Source organism: Pinus tabuliformis, chromosome 4_2 (genome assembly GCF_031772625.1).
Source record: "Pinus tabuliformis cultivar Carrire ecotype Pingquan chromosome 4_2, CPIR1, whole genome shotgun sequence".
NCBI classification, from domain to species: Eukaryota; Viridiplantae; Streptophyta; class Pinopsida; order Pinales; family Pinaceae; genus Pinus; species Pinus tabuliformis.
The window spans coordinates 1,124,043,837-1,124,058,037 of NC_142304.1; the positions used below are offsets into that span (position 1 = coordinate 1,124,043,837).

Consider the following 14,201-nt stretch of genomic DNA (forward strand, 5'->3'; position numbering starts at 1 on the left):
CTAACAAACAATGTTATATTAATGTTGACCATTGATACATTGTTATATTGATGTTGACCATGGTTGATGTTACATTAATGCTATTGTTAATGCTACATTAATATTATGAAAAAGGTTGAAGTAGATTGAGGAGGTTGATCATGGTGAAAGAGGGTGACAATGATTTAAGAAGGTCAACCATTGTTGGTCAAAGAAGACCATGACCATGAGTAATAAAGATTAAGATGATAGTTTAAAGATTAAGAGAAAAAATTATAATTAACATTAATTTTCCATTATGGACTATTATTATATAATTACAACAATGTTACCTTTATTAATATTTAGGTTATTCATTCTAATTCTCATTCTAATTAATATTTATTTATTATTTTAATATATATAATATAAATTTTATTGATGTCATCATTCTATGTAAATAAATAAAATGCTATTATTTGAAATACTTTTTTGATAATTCATAAAAGTGATATTTTTAACCTCTTCATATCTTAACTACTTTTGGAAAACCGATATCTTACTTTAAACTAGTACTTTTAATAAAATTTAACCTCAATGGCATACATAATATCAAATACCATCCCATCCTATTATATAAAAATCCATATTTAAAAATTGAAAAATTTATATATAAATTATTTTATATTCCTTGAGTGGATCCAACCATTATAAAAATCCGTATTTAAAAATTGAAAAATTTATATATAAATTATTTTATATTCCTTGAGTGGATCCAACCATCATTTGTGATTTTATTCATCCTGGAAAGTAACAGCATTGCAAATGAAATGTAACAATCCAAATGAGTTTTGAAGGATTCTCTTATTTTTCCTTACCGTCTTCCCTCCGGTAAGGAACGATGTGTACAGCTCGTTCACTGATGACTCAAATGATTTCCTAAAAAGTCTTTACCGATGTTGCATTGACAGCAATTGGACTTGCCACCAAATGGTGTCTATTTACCCATGTAATTGACCCAAATACATACTCTCCTGCAGAACTCTTGACAGCTCTGAGTGCCACATTAAATGATTTTTTTTCTCCACTTCTTGAAAATTGAAGCACTTGAGGCTGAACCGAAACGGAAATTCCATCAGGGGACTGCACCTTTGCCCTGTAAGTTGCAGGTCCATTTCCTACATTTGTCACAGTTCTTTTCACAGTCACAGACCCTTTCAGGTCTGAGACACTGATAGAAGGATAGTTGAGGTCATATATCTTAGGTTCACCTGCTGGACAAGAGAATACCTTCCCTGTTATGGCCTTAATCTGGGTTGAATTGTAGTTCAAGCTGCAGAGGAAGCTATTGTAGTCTCTGGTTGATAGATCATAGACTAGGCCAGGATCTGCAGCCCCATTTGGATGAACATGACCCGCGCCATAGTTGAAAGGACCTGCTGTTTGCAGTGACGAATCCTTAATTCTGCCCTTGGTGTTGTCTGTTATTTTAGCTGAAAGAAAATAATGTGCACAGTCAAAGGTAGAGTAACTGAGCATATATATGTTTGTTTGGCAATCTGTATTTTAACAAAATGGGGTTTGCCTTCCTAAATCTCCCCTGCTTAAAATGACTAAGTCCTTTTATGGTTAGACACGTATACCTGTAGTCATAAGGGCAGACTTGATGGACCCCGGGCTCCAATGAGGCTGTAGTCGTTTTAATAAGGCTGCAACACCAGCAACATGTGGAGTGGCCATAGATGTGCCAGAAAGTATATTGAAAGGTACATGTCTATTATCAGAGGTAAGATCAGTTATTGGTGCTGCTTCTGAATATGCTGCAAGAATGTTCACCCCTGGAGCTGTGATATCAGGCTGCATTGGAGAAAAAATTAAAAACTTTCTTTGCATGAAATTGCAGTACCTTACTATTGATATATTATGATATAAACACATGTTTCAGGAATTGGATTATAACCTTGAGTATGTCAGGACTAATAGGATTTGGCCCTGGAGAAGAAAAATCTGCCATCACCGGAGCTGGCTTTATATTTAACTGAGTCCTTGAATAAATGGAAGCCACAGGGGACCTGATTGTGCATAATTTAATTGGAATTTATCATGTAAGCTCTTTAATGGACTAAAATCCTTTTTAATCCTTTTTAATCAACCTATTTCAAGAATATTTTGAAATTAGATAAACATCTGTAATGTCAATGAATCTGATCAATAGAATATTTTGAAATTAGATAAACATCCGTAATGTTAATGAATCTGATCGATAGAAATGAGGTAAATTATTTTTGTTTGTTTATCCAATTCAAAAATATTTCTAGAATCTGTAATTAAATTAAGGGGAGCGAAATTTTGTTTCTATTGTTAATTCTAAAATAATATTTTAGATTATAATAAATAAGAGTAACATCACTCTTATCCATCACATTCAAAATATTCTTAAAATCTGCCATCAAAATCTGCAATCAAAATACATGGAATTAAAAACTGCCCTGAAAACCTACCTTGTTGAATTAATGTATTGAAAAACTGCTGTTCCAGCAGACGCATTCAAATGTGTTGCAGGCAGTACATGAATGTCTAAATCGACGTCCTGGAGAGTTTGCTTTCCATTGCAGAGAATCATACCTACTCCCCCTGCCGCACGAACCGCTTCACCTTTCTCAATATTGTCGTTGATACCGCGGAGGCAAGCAACGATCTTTCCTTTAACTTTTCTGGGATCTAGAGCTCCCAGGAAGCACCGCTCTCTGCAATATTATTCTCATTAAAACGAAAACACCCACTGTGTATAATTTCACTGATGGAACTGGTACTCTTTCTTGGAAAAATAATAACCATTGAAAATGAAAATTAACAAGCATTTAGCTCATACCCAGCGGTTTCATTTGTATTTGGAGCTCTGACATTCACTGATGATACAAGAGGGTAGAGTCTGTTTTTTGGTAACTGGAATTGGGACAGACTTTGTCCCTGCCATGAAACAAAAACATAGAAAAGAGTATCTAAGTATTTATGAGGGATCAGATATCCTGACTTTAATGCTCTAAATGTTGTTTTATATTTATATTTAATGTAGTATTTGTTACAGGTTTGGAAATTTTTTTGAGCAATGTAAATAGAATTTGGGAAAAAAATGGTTGGAATCACACATTTTAATTATGAATTTTACAATTTAAGTGTTTTACTAATTGTTTCATTAAATTTTTATCAAATATTTTAAAAATATAAAACACTATTTATTTTAAATTTATTTAATTTAATAAATTAAGAAATAGCTGGAATAGATTTAATAAATTATAAAAGTTGATTATTAGAATATAAATAATTAATATAAATAAATTTCTTTTGATAAAAATGATAGCCCTAGTTTAATGAGGTTTTAAATTTGCATTCAAAACAGTAGAAGATTATGAATTTTATGAATGAAATCAAAAGAAGTTTTGACAAACAAACAAGTTTTATCAACCTCAAAGTGAAGATTATGAATCTTATGAATGAAACCAAAAGAAGTTTTGACAAACAAAGAAGTTTTATCAATAACTTTGTTAAATTCTATCATCTAGAGAATGAGCTAGGTCATAAGTGAGGGCTCTTATGCAATTTACTATAGGGCTAACAAGAGTGTATTTTTTGTAAATTTTAGGTTGCTCGTAGATAATTGAAATTTGAGGGTTATGAAGAGTAAGTCATTTATGAATAAAGTTTACAATGCCTTTGACCACTAAATTAGTGATGGAATTTATCATATTTTTAAATAAAGATTTGTATGAAGAAAATGATCAAAAAATGAAAAGTTTAAATTCAGAGTGAAAAGTTAATAACATTAAAATATTAACCTTATTAACTTTTAAAATAATAATATTGATATTATCATTAAAATACCATATAAATTAATTTTTTCATTTGTAAAAATTATATTTAGACATCTTTTCACAACATAGTAAAGATTAAATTTTCAATACAAATATGATGGAACATAATGAAAAATTAAAACATTTTTCAAAACTACCAAAGATGGAAGATCATGTGATAATAGAATTGGAAAAGGGTGAGGGGTATCATGAGAAAATTAGAAGTGGAAGAGGGTGAGGGGGTTTTTGGAAAAGGGAAAGGAAGGATTAATGTAAGTTAATGTTTTGAAAGTATTAAATCATTATATAAAATATTTAAATTATTATAATTAGTTTTATTAAATTTATTAAAAATTTCATGTTAAGAAATTTTTTATTTAAATTTAAAATATAAATTTTAAGGTATTTTTTGATAAGTTTGGTAAGAGGATTATATTTTCATTATGTCTAGGGAATTGAACAGTGACATCAAAAATTGCCTAGTGCCTTAACAGAAGCCCGAACATGTCTATCCAAGACTCTGTAGACAAATTCCAAAAGCCTAGTGCCTTAACAGAAGCCTGAACATGTCTATCCAAGACTCTGTAGACAAATTCCAAAACATTTTTATTTTAATTGTTATTTTTATTTTAATTGTAGATTTTAAAAATTTGATGAAAATTTCCCATAAATTTCAAAATATTTTTAAAATATATAATCAAATTTAAATACCAAAATAATTTTAAAATCCGCAATCAAATTAATTTCTAACAAATTTAAATACCAAAATAATTTTGAAATGTGCCATCAAATTAATTTCAACAAATTTAAAGCAATAACATATACTCACGTTATATGTCGCGTTGTTTCCAAGAATAGCGATTGAAGGGAATTCCTTATCGACAGTGCTTGCTGCCACAGTTATGATCCATGGTGCCACATTTGCAACACTTCCTGCTTCTGGACCAAAATTTCCTCCAGCGGAGACAACTATCTTTCCTCTCTGGACTGCATGGAACGCTCCAATGGCAATTGCATCTTCAAAATAATCTGGGTCAGGGGAAAATGCCACAGAAATAGAGAAAACATCTACACCGTCATGTATCCCTTGATCAAATGATGCAAGCATATCCGCAGCAGTGCAAGCATATCCGAACAAGCCAGGCCAACAAGCTTTGTATGTTGCAACTCTGGCATGGGGAGCTCCTCCTTTTGCAACCCCTTTTGCATGTCCGTATAAACTTGAATTTCTCACAAAATTCCCACCCGCTGTGGACAGAGTGTGCGTTCCATGCCCTTCTTGGTCTCGCGGGGTACGATATTCCCCTGATAGAGACACATTCAGATGCCCATATACAGCTTCATATCCCTTCATAAAGTATCTAGCTCCAATCAATTTCCTGGTGCAAATAACAATTTGGTGAGTGAAATGTTGATCCTTTAAAGAAAAGTTTAGTGCCCTTATTTCCAATCAAATCCCTATTTGAGTGTGAAAGCTTTTCTTTAACAATCTAGGTAACACGGGTTCTATAGTGGTGTTGGGTTTTATAAAAATCAACAAAGCATCCAGCATAAAGAGTTTGAGCATATTGTCCAATCTACATGTTGCAATTTCTTCTTCATTCTCAATTTAATAAACTGAATACATCAGATTGCAAAGAATACAACAAAATCAAATAAAAAAGTATGCACACCAAACAAGTTGTATTGTTATTTTTTAATCGATCCAAAAAAACATAAAGTGGAACAAAACCTTGCATGAAAGACAAACTGTATTAGTGCTTGGGAAAAGCCTAAGTAAACTGTACTACTTCATACAAACACCTCTAAAAAGAAGTATAAAATCTATATCTATATTTTAAAGCTTTGGAACGTGTATCCATGAAAGTAGTCCACAAAAATATAATTTTTTAACTTCGAAATTATAATCTTTTTCTTTGAAAAAAAAAATCTTTCATCAATTTTAAACCACTTTAAAACCCTTAATTTTATAAATACTTGAGTCAACCTAAAAAACCGAAAATCTACTTCCATATAATTATTAGTAAATTCATATTCACCTGCAAAAACCCTTTGGATAAAAAATGTTGGAAAGAATTTAATGATAGAACTATCAACCTTCCATATGTTGATCTGGGAAAATGAAGATCAGAAATTCAAAATACTTGGAAATGACTTTTTCCCTTATTCAACAGTCATCCTTTATTTCAAAAACCAAAGTAATTTTTCCCTCTTAAATAGAGGAAAGTCTTTATATGTTTGGAACATCAAAATAATGCATAAACAACAAGGAACATAAAGTATTTCTTAACTTTCCACGATTGGACTCATCATCTATCTCATAAAAAGATGATACAATTGGACTTTACCAATTAAAACTACTTGTAAAATACATTGATTTATGCCATGTATATCAGTCAGCCCACCTGTTGCATTGCCTTGAAGTGAATTTTGTGCCATTTTGGCATATCCCTTTCCATCTGGTAGGAACAGGCCCGAAACCTTTGTCACTGAAGCTTGCAGATTCAGGCCATGCTCCTTAACATAACAACAATAACGTTAACAACATAAATCAAATGAATTAACTTTAGTAATGTCTCATTAAACCTGTTATGAATTAGTCTTTATAATTCCTTCTTGAGAAAATCAATGCTTCATTTAGGCATGCATATGAGTTCAGTTTCAATTTATATTGTATTAAGTAGTTACTTTGTGCGTTTCCTAAAAGACATTGTAGTTGAACAAGCATGCAGGATGTAAAGCATTGTAGTTGAACAAGCATGCAGGATGTAAAGCATTTTGATGAATAAATAGAGTAGATTTTGATTGAATTGAAGTTTATTATGTTTAGAAAATTTATGATTATTAATAATTTATTATAAGGGGAAATGAGAAGAAAATTGTTACAGTATGTAGTTAGTTTTTGAGTTTTGTATTATTATTTTGTATTCAGGCTGTCTTCTTTAATTTGTAATGTTTTGTTTTCATGACAGGTTGCGAAGCATTAATTATATGGAAAATATTTTCAATATTGAGTAATCAAAATTTAAGTATTCATAAATTTTAAGATGTGTTAGATATAGTTTAAGATAGTTAAGATAAGGTTTTTTTAATGACCTTTAAAAATGTATAGGATATAGTTTGAACAAGGTATGATAAGGTGCAAGTATGAGTACTAGTAGTGAATTAAATATGAATAGAGAGCACTATTTATTTCTATAAAGATGATCCATGTTGATGAAATGCACAACTCCTAAGTTTAGGATTTGTGGATTGAAACGTATTCATGGTACATATTTTTATGGATCAAAGTATCAAGAAAAATTATAATCAATTACTTAATAGGATACAATAAGAATATTGTTAGTATTGATAGCACATTATAAGTGGGTAGTTCACTAAATGGATTTGAAATTGATCTTCAATGATCACAATAAGGGAGAATCCTACGTGCAACAACCACCTAGGCTTGAAGTAGACATAAACTGTAAGAAACATAAATTTTGCTTATAAATTCATGAAGATATTATATAGTTTGAAAAAAGTTCTTAATCTTAGTATTTAAGAATTAAAACTAATATTCTATAGCATGGTTCTGTTATGTCAAAATGAACCAATATTATATGTAAAACCAACAAGCTCTCTGTTTGTATATTTTAGGTAGATGATTTTATGTTTAACTATAATATCTATAAAATTATACATGAATCCAAGCAAGTGATGTTTGAGTTCAAGATGCTCTTTGTGAATTAATGCATTACTTTCTTGGTATGAAATTATATAAATTGCTTGATGTTATTTTCATTTGTTCCATTAAAAGCTTCGCATCATATTACCATAAGCTGAAAAGCTAAACCAAAAAAATAAAAACAATAACATTGATGTAACTCAATTTTAGAAATTAGATAATAATCTCATATATACATTACCAGACCATATATAAGTTTTGTAATCAGTGTTATTTCTAGATTTATAACAAATCTACATAGAAAAGAATTTGGGTCATGATATTTATTATACTACACCAAAGAATTTGGAGTTGGTAGTTTTAATTCAAATTGAGATGGCTTAATAGATGATCAGAAATCAACATTAACATACTATTTTAATATGATAATATTAATCTATAATAAAATTTTAACGAGCAAGCAGATCTATTTTTATATATCCATTATAACAAGCAAACGATCTATTTCTATATGATATATAGAGTATATTAATATTTTATTTTAATACTTCTATAAATTTTATTAAATTTATATGTTTATTTTTGAATTTTATATTAACTTTTAAGTTTTACTTGGTTGATGGTAAAAATCCAATATAAACTGAAACCCCAAATACAAAACACTCTCACCTATTATATTGTTTTTAATATAATTTAAACCAGATTTGAACGAGAAGAGAATAACAACGTTGTTAATGCATGCCATTGACATTTCATGCATCCCTTTTCTGATTATTTTTCATCTACAACAATAGTTCTGAGGGGTACCTGTATCCAGGTGAGCAATGATAACGTTCTTCCCGAAATCTCCTTTTTTCCATAGCGATTGCTCAGGAATTTCTTCATTTTCAGACTCTCCCGCTCCTTTTTCTAGGCCGAGGAATCCCCATGAGTGAGTTGTCTGCAGACTGCCGACTTTGTTGACAAATACAGACAATACCTGCGGGTGTTCTGAATCACAACACCCAAAACCAGTAGGACCACTTCATTCAGATAGCCAAAATTCCATGTGTTTGCAAGTTAGACCATTCATTCAATGCAACAAATGTAGAGGGTCGTTTAATGCTAAGTATGTTACTTGATAGAGATACAGCGTGCTCTTCTTCCAGAATGGCAGCAAAACCATTAATGGAGGTGGTGTATGAGTAGAAGATGGCTTCTGTGGCTGCTCTTGCTGTAAGTTTTCATTTAAAACTTCTTTATCAGAGCCCAATTTATAAGCAGGAATAACCAGATTCAAAAGCTTGTAACATTTATATCATATAACAATAACAAGAATACTATGCTGGGATATAATCTTGCTCATACGTATACATTGATCCTTTTTAAGTATAATAGAAATACTATACAATTTTTTCTTCTGAAAAAAAAAACAACAAGAAGAACATGTTGATACCTTGTATTTTACATTATATTACTCTACTAGTTTCAAATTAGTTGGCAATGCTATGGGTTATTTATGAATTAAGTTTATCTATTCAAGTTATTGTTAAAGTGATGGTAGATTTTGAGAATATTTTTGGATTTGTTACAAGGTAGATGAAACAATTAACTTTTTTTGGATTTGTTACAAGGTAGATGAAACAATTAACTTTTTTTTGTTTATTAGATTCCAGTCTATGATCAATTTATTAATAAAAAATAACTTTATTTTAAAAAAATAGAAATAAAACAATAAATTTAATTCACTCAATCAAATTCCAAAATATTTCTTAATTTACAACCAAATTATTTATCAAAAACAACTTACATTTTAAGAAAAATATTACAGTACCTTTTAAATAATATGAACAAAATTAAACTAAATGTGAATAAAACAAAATTTATAACCTAAAATAACAATAACATAAAAATATTAATTTTATTTATATCTTTGAAAAATAAAACTACTTTTCTGATTCATATTAAATAAAATTAACTCTTAAATTAAAACAAAAACCTCTGATTCATAAATAAAACTAACTCTTAAATTAAAATAAATATTTAAAAACAAACTGTATATTAAAATAGTCTTATATAAAAATTTAACGCAATATTTTAAAATTTATCAATTTATTCAATTACCTTCCGAGTATTGATCCCAAAATCCTATAATGTGTGTTCGCTACTTGTCCGTATGGCAAATTCTGGTTATGTTGTCCTCCCAGGTACACTATATAAGACTGCAGGAAACAACACAAATTGAATCATATATTTGGTTAAAATCTTGATATATATAATTAAAAATGAATTATGATCAAATAGTAAATGAAATATTTTAAAATTTTATATATTAAATTATTATTTTATATATTAAATATTTATATAATATATTTAAAAATAAATAAAGTTAAAAATACTAAAACTAATAACTTTACCAGACTTTCATGTGATACTTAACAACCCATATTTCTGACTGAATCATTTCATACCTAATACCCACTAACCTATTCTTTCACCCATATTTTTTAAAAAAGTGAAAAACTAAAAGGGAAAAAAATATATATTCAGAGGAATTGTAGAGATGGTTAAAAAGTAGTTTTAATAGCAAAAAAAATTCAAAAGATATTGCAGTAGCAGTGTTTGAATCATGTTTTTGATGGTGGAAATGGATTCAGCACCATCAACAATCTCTGAGGCACCCAAAATTTGAAAGTTTGACAGCTATAACATGATTTACAAAAATCTCTACAAAATTTTATCAAGTTGAAATAGATTCAGTATCATCAAAAACCTTTGAGGCACCCAAAATCTGGAAGTTTGATAACTATAACCCAGATTTACAAAAATCTCTCAAAATCTTGCCAGAATTTCTATGAATTTCCGGACAAAAAAGCATTTTATTTAGACTACCAAAAAAATACTCATTCCAATCAATTAAAAAAACTGAAAACATATAATTGCTGGTTAGAAACGCATCTATTAGAATTTTTCTTATGTGATTTATGCATGGTACAATTTGGATTATTGAAGTGGTGATTGGACAGAATGGTTGGTATATTGCTCACTAAAATTTATTTCCTTGAGAGTTGCCTGATGATGAAAAATATTATTGTAATAAGTAAATGCCATGATTTATTTTAACCTTAGTACTGCTCTTGGTTTATGCCTTGTGAATTACAGGATGATGAGAAATTTGTCCGGCCTATAATTATTGTTTATATTAACCCTCACTCTCGCCCGAAACAAATAGAGTAGATAATTTCCCAAAAAAAACTAATAAAACTCATATAAATAATTTTATCTCATTATTATATGTAATAGATCATATCATCTGATGATGAAAACCTGTCTCACAATGTTGACATATAAAAGATATTGCAGGCAATAAAAGGTGTAATGTATCCAGAAATTTTTTTGTTTTTTTTTGGGGGTTAAAATGAGTGATATAATTTCTGGTTACATGATAAATTTCAGTGTTTTAAAATAGGTTTGTAAATGAATAACTAAATCTAACACAACTTTTGAGCTACTCAAATTTTGCTGACACTTACAATTCCAAAAAATCCAGTGGAAATCCAAAATAAGCACAAATCAGTACTTACTGAACTTAAATCTTAATGGAATTCCTCTGAAATTCTAATAACTATAAATCTTCAGACTGCAGCTACTGAATAACAATATTTCCCAAACAAATACAAAGCAACATTCATAAGGCGAGCTGTTGTTCTTGCCTGTGTAGCGCCCAAGGCCGAAAATACGAATGACAGTGACAAAACAACGAGTACAACTGAAATCGTTCTCCCGGCCATGGTGGGTGCTGCGCGGAATTATTTCAAAACGTTATGACTCTGCGCGTACCAGGACTTTGCAGCTGCTTCATATAAAAAATAACGACTAGAATAGACATCTGGTATTATATGGAAAGGGCTTATATATATAAAAACATTGAAATGGTTTGACAGACCTAGTTGAATACCAAAGCTATAACCAGATTGGCATGTCCTCTCCAGTGACAGCAACATGTGAAGCACGGCGGATATTTTGGCTTCTTTAATTCCTATGATGGGGAAACTTATTGAGAACTGCAATTCATCTATAATTGCAACTCATCCCTAATAATTGTTTCGTGACAAGGTTAAATAATTAGTCCGCAAGATCCATATGCTGTCAGATTTATTGTAGTTTGTTATGGAAATTCGGAACATTGGAGTATTAATATGGATTTTTGCGTAAATGATTGCTAAAAACTTTTAAATTCATGCACCAATCTTAGAGGTGACTTTTATGATAAATACCGCTGCAGTTATAGCATTGAGAAAGGATTAATGAAGGACAGGAAGCCTACGGTGAAGTTGACAAAAAAAATTTAAATAAAGATATTTATATTGGATTTTAAAATAATTTTAAATTAACATATTTTCAGTTGGAAGAAAAAATAGAAGTTTAGATTAATATTTTTATAATGTTATGTGGAGATATTAAGATATTTTTAGGTCGATAGGCCTTTCCTATTCTTTTACTTTGATCCGTTAGATCAGATGAAATACTTTCAACCGTTGATCTGAACCAGAAAACAAAACAATGGAAAATCAAGAAAGCACGGAAAGTCAAGAAAGCACAAAAGCTCAAAAAAGATTCTATGCAAAAAAATCAAGAAAGCACAAAAAAATCATAAAAATCAAAGATCGAAAGAAAAAAGCTCAAAAAAACAAAGATTTTTAGGCCGATAGGCCTTTCCTATGCATCAATTTTTCGTCAACACTTTTACTTTGATCATTAAACACTTTCAACCGTTGATCTGAACCAGAAAAGAAAACAATGGAAAATCAAGAAAGCAGGGAAAGTCAAGAAAGCACAAAAGCTCAAAAAAGATTCTATGCAAAAACAATCAAGAAAGCACGAAAAAGATCATAAAAATCAAAGAAAGAAAAAAGCTCAGAAAAGCAAAGATTTTTGAGGATTTTTATTTTTTAAATGCAATGTATTATTAATTTATTTTTACAATTTAATTGAAATATAAATTTAAAATTTAAAAATTAGTTTAGATTTATTTTTAGTTGTAAGTTTATTATGTGTTAAGAGAGATTTTTTTTGACACTTTGATTTTTTAAGAGTGAAAAGAGATTTGATTTTTTTTGGCATTTGGTAGATGTAGAGTTAAAATGAATTTAGATTAGTTTAAATATTAACCTTTAAATAACTCACATTAGAGAAAAATACCATGGGAAAAAACCATAGATTAAAAATATGATAAGGAAAAACCATGGGTTGGAAAAATTTATATTTTATATTTTAATTTTAATTTGACTAAGTCAAAATGTTAAACATTGTAACATCTCTCTAAAATAATTAAATTCAATTTAATTCTATGCTAGCTCCCATCATTTTCCTGCTCAAAAGATAGGCGTTCTCAACACCTTAGCTACTTCGGCGGGCGTTGCAAGTTTATGACGAAAATCACCTTGAAGATGAGAAAAGTGACCTCCTGGAAGCTTTTAATAAGGATGGTTATAGTAGGTCTCAAGGTCTTAAGGCTTTTCAAAATGCTGAAAAGGGTCCTAAGAGTAAGATTGATCCCAAGGATTGGTCTTCCGGTGTTCATCTTCCCTTTATTCAAGGGACCACCGATAAAATTGCTAGGATCTTGAGGAAGCATGAGATTCATTCTTCTTTTAGACCTCTTAACACTATATGAAGTTCTCTTCATTTTGTTAAGGACCCGATTAACCCAAAGGATTAGAAGGGTGTTTATATCATTCCCTGTTCTTGTTGAGCTCCTTATATTGGTGAGACCGGTCAATCCATTAACCAAAGGATTTGTGAACATGCTGACGACATCAGGCATGGAAGGTCTCGCTCCTCCGCTTTGGTAGAGCATGCAGAAAAAACCAATCATCACATCTCCATTGAAGAGGCTAAGGTCATTGCGAGGATTGACCATTTTCATTATCGTAAATTTAGAGAGGCCTTAGAAATTGAAAAAAACCACTTGTTAATTTAAATAGAGATAATGGCTGGAGTATCAACAGATGCTAGATTCCTGCGCTTTCTTCCTAAAAAATTATTTTTATTTATTTATAGATTAATTAATTAATTTTTTTTGTTAATCCCCATCTTACTTAGTTTATGAATCTCTTAAATTATTTTTGGTAATATGAATAGGATTAAACCTTAATATTAATATAATATTATATATAATATTATTATTATTATTATTATTATTATTCTTTGTAAATATTAGGACACTCACATTAGTAAATGGGTTGATATAGGCAGGTGTGTGTCATTTTCAGATACTTATTGATGTATTTAGTGTATATAACATAGATTTTGTTGATATCATCATTTTTTGTAAAATTAGGACAATCACATTAGTAAATGTGGTTGATATAGGCAAGTCTGTGTCATTTTCATATGCTTATTGATGTACAAGAGGTGGAAAAAATTGTATATCCACTTATATCAACCACATTTACTAATGTGGTTGTGCTAGTTGATGGAGGACATTGGTTGGGTGGATGTGTTAACCATGGTTGACCATACTTGAAGAGAATTGATGAATTTGATCATGGTTGACAAGGTTGATTGAGGTTCAAAAGGGTTAACCAAACCTTAGTGTAAAAATGTAGTAAAGTTACATCTAACAAACAGTGTTATAATGTTGACCATTGATACATTGCTATATTGATGTTGACCATGGTTGATGTTACATTAATGCTATTGTTAATGCTACATTAATATTATGAAAAAATTTGAAGTAGATT

At 29.9% G+C, this 14,201-nt stretch overlaps 1 protein-coding gene across 1 annotated transcript; it reads right to left on the reverse strand.

Moving 5' to 3' along the window:
• Positions 1 to 897: 897 nt before the first annotated feature.
• LOC149173613 (subtilisin-like protease SBT5.3) lies at positions 898 to 11,246 on the reverse strand. The gene is made up of 11 exons (XM_089426755.1): positions 11,169 to 11,246; positions 9,580 to 9,677; positions 8,594 to 8,685; positions 8,284 to 8,466; positions 6,215 to 6,326; positions 4,639 to 5,188; positions 2,831 to 2,928; positions 2,460 to 2,705; positions 1,919 to 2,030; positions 1,602 to 1,815; positions 898 to 1,451 (listed from the first exon to the last, which is right to left on the reverse strand). The coding sequence occupies exons 1-11, from the start codon at positions 11,244 to 11,246 to the stop codon at positions 898 to 900; spliced, it is 2,337 nt and encodes a 778-aa protein (XP_089282881.1).
• Between the last annotated feature and the right edge of the window lie 2,955 nt (positions 11,247 to 14,201).